General features: G+C 40.3%; 1 protein-coding gene across 1 annotated transcript in view; it reads right to left on the bottom strand.

The window, feature by feature from the left end:
* Window positions 1–22,863, bottom strand: part of LOC147463977 (NAC domain-containing protein 2-like) — a 36,646-nt gene extending 13,783 nt beyond the window's left edge. Inside the window, exon 1 of the mRNA XM_086492146.1 lies at window positions 22,114–22,863. Coding sequence (XP_086348272.1) covers window positions 22,114–22,390 — 277 coding nt within the window. The 5' untranslated portion in view covers window positions 22,391–22,863. The remainder of the gene's footprint in view (window positions 1–22,113) is intronic.
* Between the last annotated feature and the right edge of the window lie 383 nt (window positions 22,864–23,246).

The raw sequence follows: 23,246 nt of genomic DNA, 5'->3' as shown, positions 1-23,246 counted from the left end.
TTTAATTCAATGTAATGTTTTGTCATAATCACTTGTCTAGGTTTAAAAATCAAGCAGTCCGACTAAGCTAGTTTGACCAAGCTAGGTATTAGAAATCTTCTCTTAATACCATGGGGAATGCCTTCCTAATAAGCAATGGTTACTTAGGTTCTTACTCCCATTTAGGCAGCATTGTGTGAAATGTACTAGGGCTTTCTAGTGGGCTTAACCCTATTGACCTTTAGCTTAAGTATTATAAAGGGAGTTTACTAATGTGATGAGCCTGGGGAGGGTAACAGTGTTATATGACCCCCCAAAGTTACAAAATTAAAATGCTGAAAATGAACAAACAAAAAATCAAAGTGCCACAATGTAAAATTTTAAGCTCGAAGAGAAATCCCTGCTTAAATTGGTACTTCACTCACATGTATCGCCTATGGTACTAGAGCCCTAGAGGTTCCCAGTGTGGGCGCTTTTCCTTGAAAAGCAAAAAACCCAAGGCATATATACAAAATAAGCACACACATCATAATTGAATCAATGTGAAAAGACTTTGGGGGGTCAACGAAAAGGTAATCAGTCAGGCGATGATTTCATGAGAAATTCCTTTTATCGTAGCTTAACTACAAAGTCTTCTAGGTATAGCCTCTAGTCAGCCCTCGAACATCAAATACTTGGCTCTCGCGATTAAACAACTTAATTGACCAAATAAAATTGAGAAGTTACCCATGGTATTAATATTCGATCTCTAGTGCCTTTCGACCGTCAAATTAGCGACCCCAGACTTGTTTAATTTTTTACCTTTACATTTGTTTATGCATTTGATTACATTGCAATTTAATGTTCATTGCTGACAAATTGTTTGAAATTTTTTTTACCAATCAATGTGTCTACCTAAAACTGCATATGCTTTTTAATCACTTATGAGAATGCAATTACTGTGCCAATGTTGTTTGATTTTGCAGTGACTGAAGAAGGCTAAGGACATTCATCTCAAATGCTCTTCCACCTCGACGAACGAGCTTCAACTCAATAGCTTCCGAGGACGGAATCTACATCAGGAAGGGGGGCATGTTAACCCTCACGGCTCACGGACACCCCATCACCTACGACGGACGCGTATTATGTATTTGGTAGAGTCAGGTACCGGGCTTGTCGGACCAATAGGAAAAGGGTAAGAATGATCGCCGATGAGAGGCGCACTCTAACTGGGACATTCAAGGGATTAGTTGGCTAAGCATGGGCGCCCAAGTGTGAATGGGGTGAGCTCATATAAAAGCCAACTAAACCTAAAATTCACTCATTCTCTCATTTGTGCAATAGAAGAGTGCTCTTGCTCCATCTCCATCTCCATCTTCTTCTTCTTCACCTCCTTGTGTGTGTGTGTGTGTGTGTGAGAGAGAGAGAGAGAGAGGGAGAGTGTGTGTGCGATCGAGCATTACGAAGGCACGACGGCGGCGAAGCGGTTGAGCGCGGCACGACTGCAGCTTCTTCTTCATCGCGACGAGGAATCCACCACGAAGGCGAGCGTAGAGCGGTGAGTGACACACCCTTTGCTCTCTTGAGCTTGCTAGTTTAGGCTTGTTGTGTGCTTGGAGCCATTTGTGGCTCGCACACGGTGTATTGGCAAGTCCCTTGCTTCGACAGTGCGGCAAGGAGCGCACAAAATGTAAGATGGAAAGTTGTTCTTCAAGTCTATTTATATTTTTTTCTCTTGAAAATGCAAACAGACTTCAAAAAGGCCTTGATCTCTTCCGTTTTTGCTATCACAAACACATATGGCTTTCCCAGACCATCGATAGACAAATGGACAAGATATTTTCAAAGCAGCAAGTACTTATAGCAAGTCATGTGCAAAACAATAAGTTGTATGTAAAGCGGAAAGCAAAAATTGCAAGTGTGCAAGTTGTAAGTCCGTTTGCATTATTTAGAAAAAAACACAAACAAACCTCAGAAACAGCTTGCACACTTGACATTTATGCTTTGCACTTTGCATATGGTTTGCCCGCTTATTGATTGCTGACACAAACAGGAGAAGAGAAAGCGATTTTTAGAGTTTGTTCCTTTTTTCCTTCAAAATGCAAACAGACTCCACAAATCGTGGCTTCCCATTTTTCCTTTTTTTCTTGCCACTTGGCACACGGCTTGTTCCAACCATCAATATGTAATGCTCTATATATAGGGTACTTAAAGATCACATTTTGTCAGTGAGTGATGTCCATCGCAAGAGATGATGCAAGAAAGGTCTTACAAAATTTAGAAATGGACTATATTATTTCCATTCATGCTTTCCCTAATGATTGTATATGTTTAGAGGGGAGTATGTAGACATGGAAAAATGTTCTAACTTCTAAGTGTGAAGCAAACAAAGATCGAAAAGATCTTCAAGGTCAAAAAGTGACATAAAAGGTGCTCGTGCATTTTTCTCTTTTACCTCATATCAAGCATTTCTTTCAATGAAAATGAATGGCCGTTCTAGCATCATAACAAAAGGAGAACTAGTCTTGAGATGGTGTGCTAAGGATTCCTAGAAATAGTGCAAGTTGGAAGCACATCGATTAAACATGGCCAAATTTCACACAAGATTTGAGAAATTTATGCCTTGGCTTGGCTATGGATGGCATAAATCCATTTGAGCAGCTATCAATATCTTACATTGTATGCCAAGTTGTCATTGTCAACTACACTATTCCACCGTATCTAAATCTAGGAAAGGACATTTATTTTTAGGCTTGATTGTGATGAATGAGTACAAAGTGAAGAATATAGATGTATATCTTCCTCCTCTACTTAAAGAGTTACAACAATTGTGGACAAGCCTAAAAGTCATGGACATGAGCCGACATGCAGGCCGATGTTGTCGTGTCGTGGCATGTACATAGTGTGAAAAGAAAACATTCATCTCACTTTTGACACCTTCTGATGCATGGAAATAAAATCAATCATGTGTATATTGTGATATATGTTGAAGCGGCTACTACGATCGCTATCATGCAGTACATACCTATATGGGGAGTCGTGGCCCTGGATGTGGCACCTCTGCGTGCTTTTCCACTTGATAAGATGACTATTTTGGTTTTATGATGTACATATTCCAAGTGTTTCATGGTGGCACATCATCTCACCCATAAGACTGATACGGGCAAAAACTGTTGAATATAGCAGCTAATAGGCATCGTTGCAAAATTGTATGGAAAGTGACCCAAAATGATATATTGATACAAAATGATGCATATCTGTGATTTTTGTGCTTATGCGAGTGATCCCATAAATTTTGGGATTTTTTGCATCAAAAATGGCATTTTTTGGGTAAAAATGGGCTGAAAATGGCCTAGTTTTGGTTCAAAGTGGAAAAATGGCCTAAAAATTGACACATCATCTAAGAATGCCGTGAGGAAGTGAGAGAGGGCCTCTTTCTACCGAAAAAACCTGCAATTTATCACTATTGTGAAATAGCTTCCATGGTTGCCCAATCTATGTGTGCTGTAGTCCCGCCTCTTTGCAATTAATCTTGTATCTGAGCTTGTGGGAGTGACTTAGGGTTTCCCCTTATCAAAATGGTATGTGGGATTCACTTTAGAAGCTCTTAAACCTTTGAAAACTCAGAAAATGGTCTCCATGAAGGTGGAAGGTCGTGTATTCCTTTCAGGTGTTTGATGTTACGACTATGTAATTGGGGGCGAGGCTACATGATACCATGAAAAAGGTTTGGGTTTTGATTGGAAGTTGTGCTTCTATGAGAGTCGAAGTTCCATGTATGAAAGTTTAGTATTCTTGATTTACTTTTTTAAAGGAAAGTTGGATGTGAATTGGTGATCATTTCATCATGAACTCGTCTACGGAAACAAGCAATTTCCAAGCATAATAGGGGAGAAGGTTTTGTGAATGTCTTGTCACAAACGCTCTTAGTTTTCTAGTCATCTTTAGAAAGAGAGTTGGTGATTTTCCATAAATGCTTTATCTTAAAGTGTTTGTGACTCTCATCACGAACTCTCACAGCTAGAGGTTATGGACCTTCCCAACTAGACCCTCACCGTACACATTCCATTAACATAATGAAAGGCATCTAATGTGGACAATGCATGACTATCAGTAAGCATGAAATTCCCTCAGTCCATGAAGTATAATTTTCTCATGTTATTTTACAGTGTGCTAAGTAATTTGTGGTGTCTCTAGAGCTTAAACATAGCGGTTGCAATGCTTGAAACACATGTGGTGCAAGGCTTGTAGCACGTCGATCGACAACATTGAAGAAACAAATTTACAAAGCTCATAGAGCACATCTTTCAAAGAACCATGAGCTCAAAGAAAAGGTAATCAACATGCTTCACAATGCATTTTACGTGGAGAGTGTGGAGCATCATTTCTCCACCAAATGGATACACACATGGATACATAACTACTTGAAGCACAAGATCTTAGGGTATACAAAGCATTGAAGATGAGTGCACCCAATCCATACCGGATCAACAAGGAAGATTGGAAGAAATCAAAGAAATAATTACATAGAAATCCCACCAAGTACAAGTATAAAAAAGAGGTAGTCAAGGCGCGAGTGGATTTGGGGAGTTTCCAATAATTTGGCAACAGTAGATGGGCAAGCTTTGATGGTGATTTTTAAGAATAGTTGCATTGCATTTATAGTTAGTATTTCATCAATTTGTCAGTATGTAACTTAATTTTTTGTGTCATAATAATCAATATCTAATTCTCCTAAATGATTTTCTCATATTAAACTGATCATTTAATGTGGGGAAGTGCCAAGGGAGAAAAAGCTAGAATATTGGTTAAGCTAGCAGACCGGCCACAGTAGGGATCCAAAGGAGGGAAAATAGGGATCCAAAGGGGGGGCCATCTGCAAAAGAGCCATGTGAAACAATGGGCCAAAAAGACCCTAAGGTTCAGCCCATTAAGACTTCCAAAATGCTAAGGTTCCAAAATTCAAAGGTTGTGTCCAAAGGTCAACCCTAGGAAAAATTGGATGCTTTGTGTGTGCCCTAAAAGTCTTTGCACATCCCTACATGGGAGGGGGCGAGCCCCAAAGCTAGGGGATGAGAGAGAAAGCCACACACACACACACAGGCTCCCTTTACACAAAGGGAATGAGGGACACATGTCAGCTCCCTAGGCTAGATGCCCACAAGGTGTGCCCAGTTCCTATTGGAAGACCCTTGAAGTGGACCAATGAGAATTAAGCTAGAGTAAATCTAGTTTAATTAATTTAAAAACATTTAATAAAAGAAACCAATGAGAATTAAGTCTCCTAGAAGACTATTGGGCAGTCTCCCAAGGGGTCCAATGAGCATTCAGGAGCCCCATGGCTTGCCTGATTCCTATTGGCCAGGAGGCAAAGGGGTCCAATGAGAGTTTAGTTTATTTTTTTATTACCTAAAGCTCTCACAAAAGGGGAAAGGGGGACACATGTCAGAAGGCTATCACTTATGCTGCTTAATTCCTATTGGCTTGACCTGGGGAGGTCCAATGAGGCAAAAGCCAGACCTAATTAGCAGCTAGGGCTCGCCCAAGAGAGAGGGGGGGCTGATTTTTGCTTGGCATTGACACACACACTCTCACACTTGACCATGTGTGAAGGGAAAATACTCTATCTCCTCCCAAGCTTTAATGGAGAGCTCATCACCTACTCCAAGCTTGTGAGATAGAAGCCTACATCAACACTCTCTTGGCATGTGGATGCAAATCCAACCAAGAGCCAAGCTTCAATGCATGCTCATCTTCTCTACCAAGATAATTACTAAGCTAAGCTATGCTAATATGAGTGATTATGTGAGGAGATGTACATCTTTCTCGTAAGATACTTCTTTTTCTTCTCAATCTACTCTCATACCCTGCTAGCTCTCACCATCTTCGAAGGTGTGTGAGGTCTTGGGTCTGAGAACGGGGATAATTCAAGTTGTGTTTGATTAAGTGTTTTGCTTGGTGTATGAAGCTTCCATCTTCATTGCACTAGCTAGTCTTGAAGGAACACAAAGAATTGTATTGTACAATGTCTCTCTTGATGGGAGAAACCATAATACAAAGCCTTTTGGAGGGGGGACCGGCTCCATGCAAATCCGGTCCTCAACTGTTGTCAATAGCTTAATTTCTCTCTCTTTTGAAAGTATTGTCGATGCTATCTAACTAGGTGTTATGCTTTTTGTTGCTCTCTCCACCCAAGCACTCTTGTAATTCTCATTAGGAATCTATTCTAATGAAATGCCCACTATGTTCATGCTAATTTCCGCTACACATAAGATTATAGGCCATAAAATGTTACATTGGTATCAGAGCTCAAGGTTTCTCTTTTCTTGCTCAAGAAGGGAGGTCCTCAAGATAGCTACAAATGGTTGGTATTATTAATTGCCTGTGAGTAAGTAGAATAGGGATTTTTCAGCCTTGCAGTGCGCCTGCCTTTGTGCAGTTAACGGGGCATCACCGTCGAGAGCTATGGTCTTAATAGTGGAGTCCTACGGGGCTTGCCTACGGCTTAACCACTATTGAGCTATTAGAAGCTTGACAGGAGCCGGTGCTGTTTTGGTGTCGAAAGACCCTCTCTTCTATTCCTTGCAATTAATGGTATTCGAGCCGCGGGTACAGTAGCTTGAGTGCTTTTTCTAAAGGGGTAAAGAGGAGTAGCAACTAGGGCTTGAAGTGCCAAAGTACACATAAAAAGTTTACACCTAAAAGTTGTTAGAATGGCTGACAATAGTAAAGAGAGTGAAATTAATGTTGATAACTTTGATTTTGCTCATGAGCAAGCTACTAATGATGCTTCAATGCTTGTTAACTATCTAGTTTCTAGGCTTCAACAAGCCATGGGCAATCCATCTCTCCAAAGTGAAGTGCAACGGCAGCTCCGTGCTCACGGGATTCTCCAAGCTCATCACCATGACGAGAGAACACCTAGGAAGCCTCCTTGTGAGACTACCAAAAGAGGTCTCTCTCCGATTCGGTAAGAAGAAGAGAATCCATATGAAGGGCTCAAGAACTTACTTCTTGATGATGCATCTCCTTCCCAAAGGAGAACTCAAGAGCCTCCACCAAAGGAACGAGAAAGAAGCGAGTCTCCCGTCACCTCGGCGGAGATGGCTCCACGAAGACGGCGGGCTAAACGCTCTCCATCACCACCAAAGCGGAGAAGACCATCACACTCTTCTCCACGCCATAATTCAAAGAGGGATGATAAAAAGCAAGAGAAGAAAAAGGCGAGAAAGAGGACACCCTCTTCTCCATCTTCTTCATCCTCTTCTTCTTATGAAAGCTATGGTGAAGACGACAAAGATCAAGACAAGAAAAAGGCGAGAAAGAGGTCACCCTCTTCTCCACCTTCTTCAAATTCTTCATCTTCTGAAGCAAGTGATGGTGCAACTTTTGAACCATCAAAAAGAAGAGGCCATAGGAAATCCTATGCCGCATGGAAGAGGTCGTCCAAGCTGAAGAAATTCAAAGAGGGAGGGAAGAGCATCTCTTTCCTTACCTATGATGGCACCTTTGGTGCTACAGACAAAGTTTTGGCCTTTATCCAGCAATTCGATGCGGCGTTTGGAGATGAAGGCTTCACGGAGTCCTCTAAGCTACGCCATGTAGCTATGCACTTTCAAAAGTCCGCCAGACAATGGTGGTCTAGCCTACGAGCCAACGGTGAAGCTCCACGAACATGGAAGGCTTTAAGAGCTTCCATTATGAAGCAGTTTTTGGCCACCGATGCCAAAGACAAGGTACTCACCGAATGGCGAAGCTTAAAGCTCTCTCCCAATGAATCCATCCACAAATATGTAGACAAGTTTTGGGACCTACAACTCAAAGCCACTGTCTTCAAAAAGTTGGATTTTGGAGAGCAAAAGCAACAATTTTGTGCGGGCTTAACCGAAGAAATGGCGGAGTATGTCAACTCCCAAAGGCCACGTACCATATCGGCGGTAATACACCATACTATGGTGGCCTCGCGAATCAATTTCCAAACGGGGGGTAAAAGAAATAATAAGCCCCCGGAAAACAAGGGTTCCAATGAGCCTAAGGGGAAGGACAATGTCCAAAAGTCTCCTAAGGGCAATTCCAACAAAGCTAAAGAGAAGGGAGTTTACAAAGGAAAGAATAAACTCTCTCCTGAAGAGCTTGAGCGTTATCGTAAAGATAACCGGTGTTTCAAGTGCGGCGAACAAGGGCATGCATACCGCGCTTGTCCCCAAAAGAACAACCGCCAAGATCCTCCTAGAGCTTCTTTGGTTGAAATCCAAGAGGAGGAGATTCACCAAACTCACCACAAAGGATCTTCTCTATGCCATGCTTGGGGAAAGGTAAGAGAACATGATGCTTTTATTCTCTTTGACCCTGGTTCTACTCACAATTTCATATCTATGGAGTTAGCCACCAAGCTAGGCATACAATCCTACGAGATGGGAGATATCCTACCCGCAGACAGTGCCTTCAAGGGGCAAGAAGCTTCAGTCACTCCCTTAATCGGGAAATTGAGGCTTCATGTCCAAGGCTATGTGGACAAAGAGGACTTCTTTATCTCTCCTCTCAAGCATGAGGATGTAATCCTAGGGGCACCATGGTTTGACCGCCTGGCTGCCGATGTTAAATTTCCTGAAAGGAGAATCTCCTTTAAGTTCAGGGAAAAGGACATGTATATAGATGCTAAGGAGATGGGTAACACCATCCCCATTGTACATACACCAGCTTTCAACAAGTCAATAAAGAGCTCTATTTCCGTGTACATGATTTTTGTTAAAGATTCTCAAAATGAACCTAATGCTTTAACAAAAGAAAATAAAAGCAACCAAAAGGAATTAGAGTTATCTAATTTTCTTAAGGGGTTTCAAGATGTTTTTATTGACGACATCTCTTGTGAGCTACCTCCTAAACGAGGTAATGACGACCATGCAATTGAACTTCTTCCAGGAAGTTCACCGCCTAACAAACCTCCTTATAGAGTTTCTCAAGCTCAACAAGAGGAGATTATGCGGCAAGTGCATGAGTTAGTTGAGAAGGGCATGGTTAGGCCTAGCTCATCTCCATTTTGCTCACCTGTGCTATTAGTGCAAAAGAAAGACGGCACATATCGTATGTGTGTCGACTATAGAGCACTAAATAGGATCACTATCAGGAATAGGTTTCCCGTTCCAAGGGTAGAAGACCTATTTGATAAGCTACAAGGATCGACCTACTTCAGTAGGATTGACCTAAAAAGTGGCTATCATCAAATAAGGATAGTTGATCAAGACATTGTAAAGACCGCATTTCGTACTACATTTGGTCTTTACGAATACATTGTCATGCCTTTTGGCTTGACCAATGCACCAGCCACATTCAACCGCTTGATGGAGAAGCTGTTCAGGCCTCATCGAACCTTCACTGGAGTGTTCTTTGATGATATTACTATCTACTCTAATTCATTGGAGGAACACAAGCAACACCTCCAGGTAATATTTCAAGTTTTAAGAGAGAATAAACTTTATGTTAATCGAAAGAAAAGTGAATTTTTCTTGCAAGAGATTCAATATTTAGGTCACATTATCTCTCAAGATGGAATCCAAATGGATCCATCCAAGTTAGAGGTAATAAAAGGATGGCCTAAACCAAGGAATCTTCATGAACTAAGAAGCTTTATAGGTATGTGTGCATACTATAGACGCTTCATAGAAAAGTTCTCACGAATTGCAGGACCATTACATGACCTAACAAAGAAAAATGTTAGGTATACATGGTCTGCTAAGGAGAACAATGCTTTCGAAAAGCTTAAAGAAAAGCTTATCTCTCAACCTGTGCTTACACTACCGGATCTCTCAAAACCATTTGAGGTCCAATGTGATGCTTGTGGTGATTGCCTTGGGGCTGTTCTGCTCCAAGAAGGGCACGCCATAGGCTATGAGAGTCGAAGGCTCGACCCTGTTGAGCAAGCTCTAGGCATATACGAAAAAGAACTCCTTGCAGTTCTACATGCCTTAGACTCATGGAAGCACTATTTATTGGGGACTCCTTTCATTCTGCGAACGGATCACCAAAGTCTTAAGTACTTCATGACGCAGACCAAGCTCTCCGACAAACAAATGAGGTGGGCAAATTTTCTTTCGCAATTTCATTTTCATATTGCTCACATTGCTGGCAAGCATAATCAAGTAGCCGATGCACTCTCAAGACGACCGAGAGTGAATGCGGTTTCCATAGCAACTCACAATGATCTATCTTCAATGATAGATGAGTATGCTATTGATCCCGATTTTAGAAATGTGATTTCAGCCCTTGCATTAGGGAAGAAAGAAGAACCATTTACTTTACAAGATGGTTATCTTCTCTATGGCAATAGACTATGCGTTACTAACTCACTACGTGAGAAAGTAATGTATGAATCTCATGCTCCCCCATATGCGGGGCATAGAGGGATTCAGTCTACCCTAAAGGGAATTGAAACATATTTCTATTGGCCTACCATGAAAGTGAACATACACGAGTATGTTTCCAAATGTGTGGTATGTCAAAAGACAAAATTTGATAGAGGGAAGCAACTTGGATTGCTTCAACCATTGCCAATCCCTAATTCACCTTGGGAGAGCATATCCATGGATTTTATCTTTGGATTGCCTAAGTCTATCCATGGGAATACGGGAATATGGACGATAGTAGACAGGTTCAGTAAACAAGCTCATTTTATACCTGTCAAAAAGACTATCAAAGCCCATCAAATGGCAACCCTCTTCATTTCACAAATTTTCAAGTACCATGGCTTGCCAATGTCCATAGTGTAGGATAGAGATCCTAGAATGACCAGTAATTTCTGGAAGGGTCTCTTTGAGAATTTAGGAACAAGGCTAAACTTCTCTTCGGCCTATCATCCACAAACTGATGGCCAAAGTGAAATAGCTAACCTAACCATTCTTGATCTACTAAAAGCCTATGTAACGGAAGTAGATCAAAGATCCCAATGGGAGAAGTACTTACCCTTAGTAGAGTATGCTTACAATAACACTGTACATACTTCCACAGGAAAAGCACCTTTCGAGGTAATTGAGGGAAGATCAAAAAGTCCCTTGCTACTTAAGGTACATGGGAAGATCTTCGCTGCAGATGAGTATAGCCGAGACCTACAAGAATCTTTCCAAAAGATTAAGGATGCTATCTCTATCTCACAGCAAAGGCAAAAGGCTGCTGCTGACAAGCACAGAAGAGCCCAAGCCTTTAAAGAAAACGATTGGGTCTTGTTAAAGTTTCCCAAGGCTCGATTAAGGCACACGACGGGCAAGAATCCTACGGGCCACCAAAAGTACTATGCTAAACTAGCAAAAAGGTATTGTGGTCCCTTCCAGATTCTTAGGCCAATCAATGAGATGGCCTATCAACTTAAGTTGCCCAATCATTGGCTCATACACAATGCTTTTCATGTGAGCCTATTAAAGCCTTACAAAGGAGAGCCACCTCAAGAACCAACTATTGAAGACCCACCGGAGATCGAGGACCACGAGGAGGTGCTGCAGCCCGAGTCCATTCTCCGACATGAAGACAAGGTATTAAGAGGCGGTAAGACTATCCGACGATATCTTATTAAGTTTAAGAATTATCCTTTTGAAGATGCTAGATGGATGCAAGGCATACAATTAAAGGATAACCTAAACCTTGTCAATGCTTACAATGCTTCCCAAGAGTAAGAAAATGTACAAAATGTTAAAAATGAACAAAATTTTTGTCTTATAAGACTCTCTTTTTTTCTTTATTTGTGCACAAAAATGAAGTAGTATGCATGCTTAGATCAAGTTTGTGGAGACGACGTCTCCCGAACACCAAGTAGAGCTCAGGCTACTATGGAAGACTGATAGGACTAATGTGCAGACATGCTTGCGGCAGCCTCAGGCTCTCAAGCGCCAAATGGACTAGTCATCCATTATGGAATGATGTCGTAGGGTAACATAGGGATCCTCTACCCGCTAAGAAAAGGGCTCATGCATATGCTTTATCTTCTCTACACCATAGTCGAGGACGACTATGATTTCAAGAGAGAGGTAATGTCATAATAATCAATATCTAATTCTCCTAAATGATTTTCTCATATTAAACTGATCATTTAATGTGGGGAAGTGCCAAGGGAGAAAAAGCTAGAATATTGGTTAAGCTAGCAGACCGGCCACAGTAGGGATCCAAAGGAGGGAAAATAGGGATCCAAAGGGGGGGCCATCTGTAAAAGAGCCATCTGAAACAATGGGCCAAAAAGACCCTAAGGTTCAGCCCATTAAGACTTCCAAAATGCTAAGGTTCCAAAATTCAAAGGTTGTGTCCAAAGGTCAACCCTAGGAAAAATTGGATGCTTTGTGTGTGCCCTAAAAGTCTTTGCACATCCCTACATGGGAGGGGGCGAGCCCCAAAGCTAGGGGATGAGAGAGAAATCCACACACACACACACAGGCTCCCTTTACACAAAGGGAATGAGGGACACATGTCAGCTCCCTAGGCTAGATGCCCACAAGGTGTGCCCAATTCCTATTGGAAGACCCTTGAAGTGGACCAATGAGAATTAAGCTAGAGTAAATCTAGTTTAATTAATTTAAAAACATTTAATAAAAGAAACCAATGAGAATTAAGTCTCCTAGAAGACTATTGGGCAGTCTCCCAAGGGGTCCAATGAGCATTCAGGAGCCCCATGGCTTGCCTGATTCCTATTGGCCAGGAGGCAAAGGGGTCCAATGAGAGTTTAGTTTAATTATTTAATTACCTAAAGCTCTCACAAAAGGGGAAAGGGGGACACATGTCAGAAGGCTATCACTTATGCTGCTTAATTCCTATTGGCTTGACCTGGGGAGGTCCAATGAGGCAAAAGCCAGACCTAATTAGCAGCTAGGGCTCGCCCAAGAGAGAGGGGGGGCTGATTTTTGATTGGCATTGACACACACACTCTCACACTTGACCATGTGTGAAGGGAAAATACTCTATCTCCTCCCAAGCTTTAATGGAGAGCTCATCACCTACTCCAAGCTTGTGAGATAGAAGCCTACATCAACACTCTCTTGGCATGTGGATGCAAATCCAACCAAGAGCCAAGCTTCAATGCATGCTCATCTTCTCTACCAAGCTAATTACTAAGCTAAGCTATGCTAATATGAGTGATTATGTGAGGAGATGTACATCTTTCTCGTAAGATACTTCTTTTTCTTCTCAATCTACTCTCATACCCTGCTAGCTCTCACCATCTTCGAAGGTGTGTGAGGTCTTGGGTCTGAGAACGGGGATAATTCAAGTTGTGTTTGATTAAGTGTTTTGCTTGGTGTATGAAGCTTCCATCTTCATTGCACTAGCTAGTCTTGAAGGAACACAAAGAATTGTATTGTACAATGTCTCTCTTGATGGGAGAAACCATAATACAAAGCCTTTTGGAGGGGGGACCGGCTCCATGCAAATCCGGTCCTCAACTGTTGTCAATAGCTTAATTTCTCTCTCTTTTGAAAGTATTGTCGATGCTATCTAACTAGGTGTTATGCTTTTTGTTGCTCTCTCTTTACCCAAGCACTCTTGTAATTCTCATTAGGAATCTATTCTAATGAAATGCCCACTATGTTCATGCTAATTTCCGCTACACATAAGATTATAGGCCATAAAATGTTACATTTTGTGTTACTTCCAATGTTTTAAAATAGTACACAATGATGAATAGGGAGACTACACTATTAATTTGAGTGTATTTATGGCACAAGCCATTGTATTAATGATCTCATGGAGAGTTTTAAGTCTCGATATGGCGAGGTAAAACATATAAACTTTGATCACATATTCTATGTATGTTAAACTATGTGTTTGTATATAGTTTTGTTAGCTAAACCTTTGTTATTGCCTCTTTTTGTTTAGCACGATCCAACTTAATCACCCTTGTAGCGTGGAAAAACCTTCTCACCTAAGTAACGCACTCATAATGTGTTACCGTATCTTTTAGTTTGATGTATATGTATCTATTGGGGATGATACGATTCTTCCATTTTGTACCCCAACATTCTACTTATTGTTTACTGGGAATTTCAGCTTGAGACATTCGCCCATTTTTGTAATGTACCCTTTCACACCATACACGAATCATTTTATATTCAGTGTTGGAAATCCCTTGTATATAAATCATTTAGATCAATGAAATATAATTCTCTTCATTTCATGTCATATCAATGTTTGCAACTTAAGTTGGTTTTGGTTAAATTGTTATTATTTTTAAAATTAAATATATATTTAAAACAATTAATTGGGTGGCAGGACCACCGCAAAAATTTTGAACCTACAAGCGTCAATACATATGGTAATGCACCATCGGTATCATAGTTGATATATGTATCGATATCTGTGTCATATTGCTAGCAGTGCACATATCAACAATCGTATTGATGTCTACATCAAAGTTTTTTTTGTGATGCTGATATCAACACGTGTATCTACGTCTCCGAAGAACAAAACCAAGTTCATCTACGTTGATACGAGCATCATGAGTGTAAAGAATCCCTTGTCTCCCCTTATATTGAAATCTGTCAAGATATCCTTTACAAAAGCATAGTAATACATTCATTCATTAGGTTTTAAACCTATTTGGATCAATTGGTGTGCCAAGTCTTAATGGATATGGACATTAAATCATAGTTTCTTGTGATCAAATTCTAGGAGAGGCTATATTCATCACGCATATTTGACTGGTGCAATTATACGTCATATCCATGTACAAGTCGCTTATGATAGTGATGTTGCAATAGAATACATAGCCTCTTTTGTGATGTCTCTCTTGTGTCTAGCTAGTCTCTTTTCTTTTTTCATGAGAGATACATGTAACGCATGCACCCATAGTGTTTGAAAAATTCGACATTCCGTGTTAGTCCTCTAGGAATGGAAATTAGTATAAAGTATATATACTTTAATGACATTGTCCCACATAAAGTAATATATACTCTTGCAGCTTGAGGGAAGGTTCACTTGTATATGCTTGTCTAATAAGGGATTTTGTATCCTTGTTTGTAGTTCTTCACTAGTGAGGAAGTGGAATCTGAAAAAGACATTGAGAACATCAACTATAATGCTCAATCCATAGGAATATATCTCAATGTATGCTAGCCTTAAGGGATCACACACATTGGTAATCTATAATTCCATGTTATTTTCTAGTTGAGGTCATTACTCTTTAGTTTGTGGAGCCAATTTTTTCTTTCCCTCCTTTGATGGTGGCTGATTTGAAGCTTTTAAAACAAGAATACCCATTTGTATGATTCACTTGATGAGCGAGCCACATGGATACCCTCAATTTCAAAGTTGGTTAGGCCCTATGTTCATGGTTACAAATGTGGGTATTTGTGCAATTATATATGTAGATATAGACCCATGCTTACAATTGCTAGAGCACAGTCACAATGACTGTTGTGCTCACAACATTTCTTGATCTAAAATCATTTCAATATTTCATGGCTAGTAGCACTCTTGTGGTTTTTTTTTTTCATAACACTTGATTGAATCCATGTAGATACTCTTGTTGTTCTTTTCGAACACATCTTTGAGAAGAAAACGTATGGTAGAGGTTTGTTTCACCATCAAAAAATTTGAAATGATGATAGTTGTAAATGAAACTAATTAGTAAATTTATATTTAGAGTCAAACAAGGAAGTGGTTCTTGTTGACTAGTACAAGACTATATTTCCTAAGAGGTGTAGAGTTTGAGTATCACTACACTAAGAATAAGAAAAAAAACTTGGCTCCAAGTAAATTAGCAAATTTATATTTAGGGTCAAACAAGGAAGTGGTCCTTGTTGAATAGTACAAGACTGTATTTCCTAAGAGATGTAGAGTTTGAGAAGCACTACACTAAGGATAAGAGAAAAGTTAGGCTTCAAGTACAAAAACACGCATCAAAGGGTCAAAATGTTTCGGTTCACTAATTGTCCAGGCAAACATTCAAATCTTGGCATTATATGTTTTGAGACTCACCTTATAAAGAATAACAAAATGACCTACGTTGATAAATAACAAAATGAGAATATGGGATTTTGTGCTCCTCCCCTTCCGTAGCAGATATAGTGATCAACGCATTCATGATCCCGCACATCTTGTTCATACCTCCACTACTTAAACTGACAAAATCCAATTGGAACAAAATTTGGAAGCCTGTCAAACGGTTCTTGTGGAAGAGAAACACTAAAACCATAACGCCTTGCTAATGGTGGAAATGGGAATGGATAGCAAGACCAAAGAATCAAGGTGGCATTAGGATCATTGACCCCATACTATAGAAGAATTATGTGCCAAGCTAGTTGTCTTATTGACTGAGTGTTCACGGATCAAAAGCAGGAATGGGCCATCATGGCCTGGGATATGATTAACAATGCAGATCTTGCCTTTAAAGGGGGAACATGGAAAGAGTCCATTGTGCACGATGGCTCCTAGAGTGACGTTTGAATGCCTTAGCCAGGGGAATGAGGTCTTGGCCATAGTGTTCAACAGTGTGGAAACACGGTTATTAAGAAATGAAAGGGAACTCTTTCACATAGAAATAGGGACCAAATTCTTTGGCATTCCAAGAAGCACAAATTGTTGGAAGAGTGTTGACCGTAGTTACTTTATCCGTCTCACTGAGAACCCTTCCATAAATTCTTTATCTACATTGACAACAGTCCAAGAGACTGGTTTGCCAACCTCAGGCTACTTCAACTCAAAACATGGTTAGGCCTAGAAGACATGTGCTACTACTTGGCAATGCGCTCTTAAATGTTAAGGATTGCTTTCATTGTGGTAATTGTCCAATTCTTCTTGAGGAGTGTTTAGCCTGTTAATCCCCCAAGTTTGAGATTGGACCACCGAGGGGCAAGTAACTTGTCGTGTAGCTCTAGCCCTTTTCATTGACCACCTTGCAAACATATTTTGGCATTGTCCATCATGGCCTTCGTTATAATATCACATGCCTAGTCTTGCTTTGTGATTGCCACCACAACCTTGCAGGCATTGCCTTGAATGGTCCACTACTAAAGTTAGCCAAATGCAACTGGAGAGAGTTCTTGAAACCAATAAAAAGATTCTTGTGGAAAAGCAACACAAAAGACTTGATGCCTTGGTAGTGGGCAAGATGTGATTCCCTTGCGTGACATGTCAAGCAAGGCCTGGCCTTCATCGACGTGCAAAAATTCAAGCACAACCTGTATCAACCTGTTTGCCTTGGCTTTCAGGTGTAACAAAGCGGCTTCAACCTTGGATTAGGGGGAGAATTTCGGATACGTCGGGGGATCTCCTCTCCGTTGATCCCGTTGGCTCTCCAAAGTTGGAAGAAGTTCCTCGAACCCTTTTTGAAGGCCGGGAGGTTGCTCGCCAAGTAAGCCACAAAGGGATCTCTAAACTATATCACCTTAATCTATCAACTCACAATTGTGAGTACTGCAAAAGAAAAGTTGTATGGTACGTATACCATAGCTATGTATTTGATATATATTTAAAGCTGCCATGCATAGATGTAGTTTACGGTACCATATCTATGTATTGGACATAGCGTGAATGCTATGGATGACCATATATAGATGCTCTTTATGGTACCATATTTAGATTTCCATTGAGATAAGTATATATATGACCATATGTGGATAAGCTTTATGTACCATATATATATGTGTATTGAGCATAGAGATAACTCTATAGCTGACCATATGTCGATAATTTTTATGTTACCATATCTATGTATTGAACATAGAGACAACGTTATAGATTACCATACATAGACAAGTATGATTGTACCATGTCTAGATGTCCTTAGAGATAACCCTTTATATTACCATACATGGTTGTTAAACATATATAATGACCAAAAAATCTTCCAGAAAGGAGAATGGGTAATGTTATACAACTTAAAGTTGGGGCCACACCCAAGTAGTAGTTCTTTGTAGCTTTGATTTCTTGTTGATTATTAAAGTGTTTTCTCTTCAATGTAGGAACCATGTCAAAATAATCAGGGAAGTCTCCACATGGAGAGTAAAAAGCCCCACTACAACAATAGAAGTAGCCATAGCCCCCTCATATGCCTCTACTCTCTCTATAAAACATCCACAATTTGGCCCGAGAGCTCTTTTGTGGTGCAAAGCGTCTTTGCAGACCTCCTTAGGGCACACGAACTAGGTCAATAGCAGAGTCCTTGGAGGCTACTTCGGCCACGGTGCATAGTGCACATGCAATGTGTTTTTTGTAGAGGCTTGTTGTGGCATGAAGTGGAGGCTTTGTCTTATATATGTTCTTACAAGAGATATCAATTTCATCCTGAGCATTGAGCCACAAGTCAAGCACATCTTTCATAGTTGACAATTGTCTCCAGTCTTGCATGAGAGAGCATGCCATGCTATGATACATGATGTACTATGAAGCCCTATTCCAGCATTTTCACTTGTCAAAAATACTTTGCGGTGCATCTTTATGTGGAGTTTTCTCTAGTGCTAGTGGTGGACTGCCGCGATAGAGGATCCGGAGGAGGCTATGGTTATGGTAGACTTCATGATGAGCAAAGGCTCTCGAGTCAAGAACGTCTTACCCGTCTGGCTCGTTGATGCCCCATGGAGCGTATGGTTCCATGAAGCACTATGTAGGTGCTCTAAGTAACAATTAAATTCAAGGTTCTCTCGGTGGGCAAGACCCTCACCCACCTCATCGAGCACTTTTCAAAGCATGGAGGAAATTCCATGGTATGTAACCTCATCTCATGTTTCATTTGTTTAGCCGTTCAAATGGTTTGTTGTGACGTGCATTTGTATGTTTTATTTTTCTAGATGCTAGAGTAGATTCAACCCCCTTGTTGAGTCTCTAAAAACAAGGGACGTGGTGCATTATGGGACATGTGATGCAACCTCTGAAATGTAACACCTCTAAGCCTTGTATATATATGGTCCTCATACTATTTCCATGTAAAAATTGTGCCCCTATCACCATCACTCGACATAGTTGTGGGTTGTGACAAATCTCCTTAGTAGGTAGACTTGCTCTCCACACACAATATATGATGGTAAGATGCCCCATCCACACGCTCACCAATGGGTGGATGAATTCTCAAGGTCCCATTGAGACAAATTGACATATGATCTCGATCTCTCATGAAAGGATCCAAGATGCATGAGCATCAAGGAGCATGCTCACTATTGGCCCAAATATCATCACCATGACCCAAATGAAGTCAATTTCTCCCAGGACACTCAGCACCAGATAAGTTTCCTTACTCAAATTGACTCAAATTCTTTCTATGGAGACCATGTAACAAGGTCTATAATATATGTGAAAAACAAAATAAATGGCAATGTATAATACTTATTGGACTTTCTGTAAAATTCTAGAAAAGTCTTTTGAAACAATTTTTCAATTTTTTGAGGTGAATCTGTCGAAATTGGACCATTAAAGTTTATTTTTTTGCATGATCACATTCTTTGTGTCATAATTTATCAAATGACTATTGCATCTTCAAAATAAGTCATACACCATGAAAAATTTGGTGTGAAAAAAATTAGGCTTTATTAACTTGTAAATCTCCAAAACAAAAATGAATAGAAATTACAAGCCATAAAAGTATCTATAAATTAAATTAGATTCCTTAAGATGTGCAAAAAATGGCATGTCAAACAAAGAAGCCGGAGCAAAGTTACATTTGATTGTTCACCATAACACAATCCTTTGATAGGGCATGACAAGATTTACCAAGATGTTCCTTGCACACTAAAATTGCAGTTTTGGTTCAACATTGCCTCTTAAAAGTCAGAGTAACCAAGACAAAATATTATGTGTTGTCTTGAAAATTGCTACCTTGCGTTTGATATAGGCACAAAGTTGTCAATATTTTTTCACCCTTCTTGGCATACAAAAAATGCATTTCTTTTGTCAAGCTGGGTCGCAATCATTTCCGTACACCTTACTAGCATCCACCCTGCATGTGTGAAGAAGTTGCTGCTTTGGTCTATGAGGGCAAAATTGAGGCTATTCAATGGATGATTTTTTGGGGAAAACTTGTGTACGTACATATCTCTTCTGTGGAAAAGGGATACATGCACAAGAGAAACCATGGAGAATATTTGTTACTTCCTCAGACAAACCTCAAAGATTGGGGCGACCACTTCCTCAGATAGAATAGAGCATGCTAGAGTGCTCCCAAAAAATAGTGGTATAGAGAAATAGGGAGATAATACGAAATAAAGAAATAGAGAGAAGGAGATGAAGACACATGAAAGAAGTGCATAGACACTTGAAAGGAGTGTAGCCATGTTCCTAACAAAGTCCCCATGGTCTTGGACATTTAATCTTGGAGCTTAGGTTAGTATCACAAATGCATAGCCCTCACGCGAGTTTGCAAAGTACACAAGGAGGAAAATTAACGCCTTAGTTTGCAAATAGCAAATTAGGACAAATTAAGCTTGCTTGCAAGACACTGAGATTGGTAGATCACTTACCATTTTCATAAGTATATATTATATACTTATCCAATGACAAATCTAGTATTTTCTCTGCCCAATCATGAAAATGTTGATGATGGCATATTGTCTCTTATCTTCACTTGACCTGCACTGTTTTTAAGGGAACAATGTTTTGAGGGCATCGATAGTTTCTGAAGCCTTTAAGATGCCATATCTACTTCAAGGTACAGTCGGATAACTGTATTGTAATTTTAATTATATGTTAATTCGAAGTTTGATTATTTAGTGGTTGTTTATGAGTTTAAGATTATGAAGCAAAGGAGGGAGGTCAATGTACAGAGGTAGTGATAAGGATTTCCATTGTTTCCATTTTTGCCTTTTCAAAATATCATAGCAAGTAACAAATGGCACTTTACAAATGGAAGAGGCTAACATTTCCACCAGTTTGGTGATTTCATGTTGGAAATAGTAGTTGTTGTTGTTGTTGTCGGAGTCATGCCTATGAACATAATTGTTTCATGAGACCCAGATAGACCATATTAGAATCCCCCTACATGCATGCCAAGCTAGTATGTCATTGTAATGACATTCTCCTAGGAAAATATCCTTGCAGCATCCTCAATAAATAGCTCTAAACAATCTATGCCAACCATCCAAAAATGGCTTGGTGTGGGGGCAAGAGAAAAAAAGATGTTGTACAGTTTCTTGCTCCTATCCACACCTTGGACAAAGACATGTATCTTTGAAAAATCTTTTGGCCTTATCTGCAGCCCATACACCCCGATGCACTATTAACCACTATAAGAAACCTTGCTTGCCACTATTGGAGAAAGCCCAAATGGACTTGAACCTAAAGGGCCATTGGTTGTTGCTCCAAGAGATCCCTCATCTGCTCTTTAATTTCTGAGAGAGTGCATTGCTCAAAGATTCCCATCCTGAGGGTTGATTCTAATTAAATTTCATGATAAGCTCTCTCATACTTGATTTCTCTTGGTCTTGAGGGTCATAACTCTATCCATCACATCCCTATGAATTGTACCGTATATTGCTTTTCCAATCAAAACTAGTTGCATTTTTTTGGAATTTTTTCTCGCTTTTTTTTGTTGCTATTTGGAGACCATGGGTGGTGGTGTGGAACAGAAAGTGGTCCGATTAGCTCAAGAATCCTGCTGCCATATTTTCAGGGTTTACCAGGTTAGTGGCAAGGCACAGAGTTCCACTCAATAGAATAGAATGGAACACAGCGTGAAGCTAGTCCAGTCCAAATCAGAATTAGAACAGGGGAAGCCCTGTGGCAAACCGCTGACTGGAATTGGATTATCAAAAATTTTATACCATGTTTTTCCCAATTTACGTGGCCTTTGCCCCACTCAAGAAAAACAAAACAAAAAGCAGAGTACTCTATATTGATTCTGTATATTCTGCTCTATCACTACAAAATAGAGGCCCTACTGGCTCTCTTGAGGATCTCTGCAAAAATAACCCCACTGCAAAAAGTGGATAATAATTAGGATCAATCACTAGCTATTCATGCGCTATCATCCCGAGAAAGGACAGGCCGGCGCAAAACAATTTATAAAAGCCAGATACTTAATTAACTCGCAAGGATAACATAGATTGCTAATCATAATCACTAAGAGAGGAAATATAATCCAAGGCAGGGCCAAAGAATGCTGAGAAATTTGAATTCTCGATGCAGTAATTGCGAGCTTATATAAGCTGATTATAATTAGGAAGAAGAACTGATGAGAGGTAAGGAGCGATGGAGTACCTGGAAGGTCCCAAGGGTCGAACTTGTAAAGGTCGATCTCGGCAATGATGGGCACAGGGAGCGGGCGGGAGGAGACCTTGTTCTTAAGGTAGTGAACCACTAGCTCCTCATCGGTAGGATGAAATCTGAATCCGGGTGGGAGATCTAGCTGCTGCCTTTGATGTTGCAGGTGAGAAGGAAGCCCTGATCCTCCACCTGCACTACAGCTAGTACTACTAGGAGCTCCCCTCATGTTTAGCATGCTACTCATGTTACTTGCGCTGTCCATATTGTTCATCTCTTCCCCTTCCCTACACTACAAGCAAGCTTCATCAATCAGATCACCTCGACTCCTCTTCCTCCGCTCTCTCTCTTTTTTTTCCTTTCCTTATAAATTTCCAAAATATCCTTTTTTTGGGTAATTTTCATGATCTAGGGAGAATCTACAAGGCTACTAGTCAATGCCCACTTTGATTATAAGCTCTCTAAGGCTTGCTAATCATGCTTAGCAGTCCCTTTACTGGTTGCCCCTTGCTCTTGGAAGAGGTGGGTGTGGGAAGGGGGGGGGGGGGGGGGGGGGGGTGCGCTAATCAGGGATTAGGGAGGTAATTAGAGGGCTCTTTTTGGCTAATAGTGCAAAGAAGGAAGATTCATGCTTGGCTTCTCGACAGTGATGCAAAACAATCTGATGCAAAGAGGTGCCTTGATTGAAAGGCTAGATTAGAACCAGGTGGAATTGATCCAAGCTTAAATCAAGCTGAAAAGGGGGGTGGCATTAACTCTCAGCTTCAAAATAAAAGGGGGGGCTGGTGTGATATGATAAGCTGCACAAAAGATGGGGAAGGGGAGGAAAAGGAATCACCCAAAAGTGCCTAATTTATTAATGTCATGATGAGCTAAATTGACTTATTTTTGGCTGATTAATAATTGCATGGCCTACGCTATAGAGACCTAGCGAGCAGGAAATTGAGCCAATTTCATTAGTACTTGTCAATTATTTCATTAGTACTTGTCAATTAATTGACAAGTAGGAGTTAAAAGTGGTCTTCTTTTACACTCCTGAGGATAAGATGGATTAATTATAATCACCTTTTTACCACAAAAAGAAATTGCAGGTGTTTGATATTTAATTAAAAAACCCAATTGTACATTGC

The sequence above is a fragment of the Adiantum capillus-veneris genome, chromosome 2 (genome assembly GCF_014529385.1).
Source record: "Adiantum capillus-veneris isolate H3 chromosome 2, ASM1452938v2, whole genome shotgun sequence".
NCBI classification, from domain to species: Eukaryota; Viridiplantae; Streptophyta; class Polypodiopsida; order Polypodiales; family Pteridaceae; genus Adiantum; species Adiantum capillus-veneris.
Note: the sequence above shows the minus strand (reverse complement) of the source record. Positions and strands in the feature narration are given on the sequence as shown.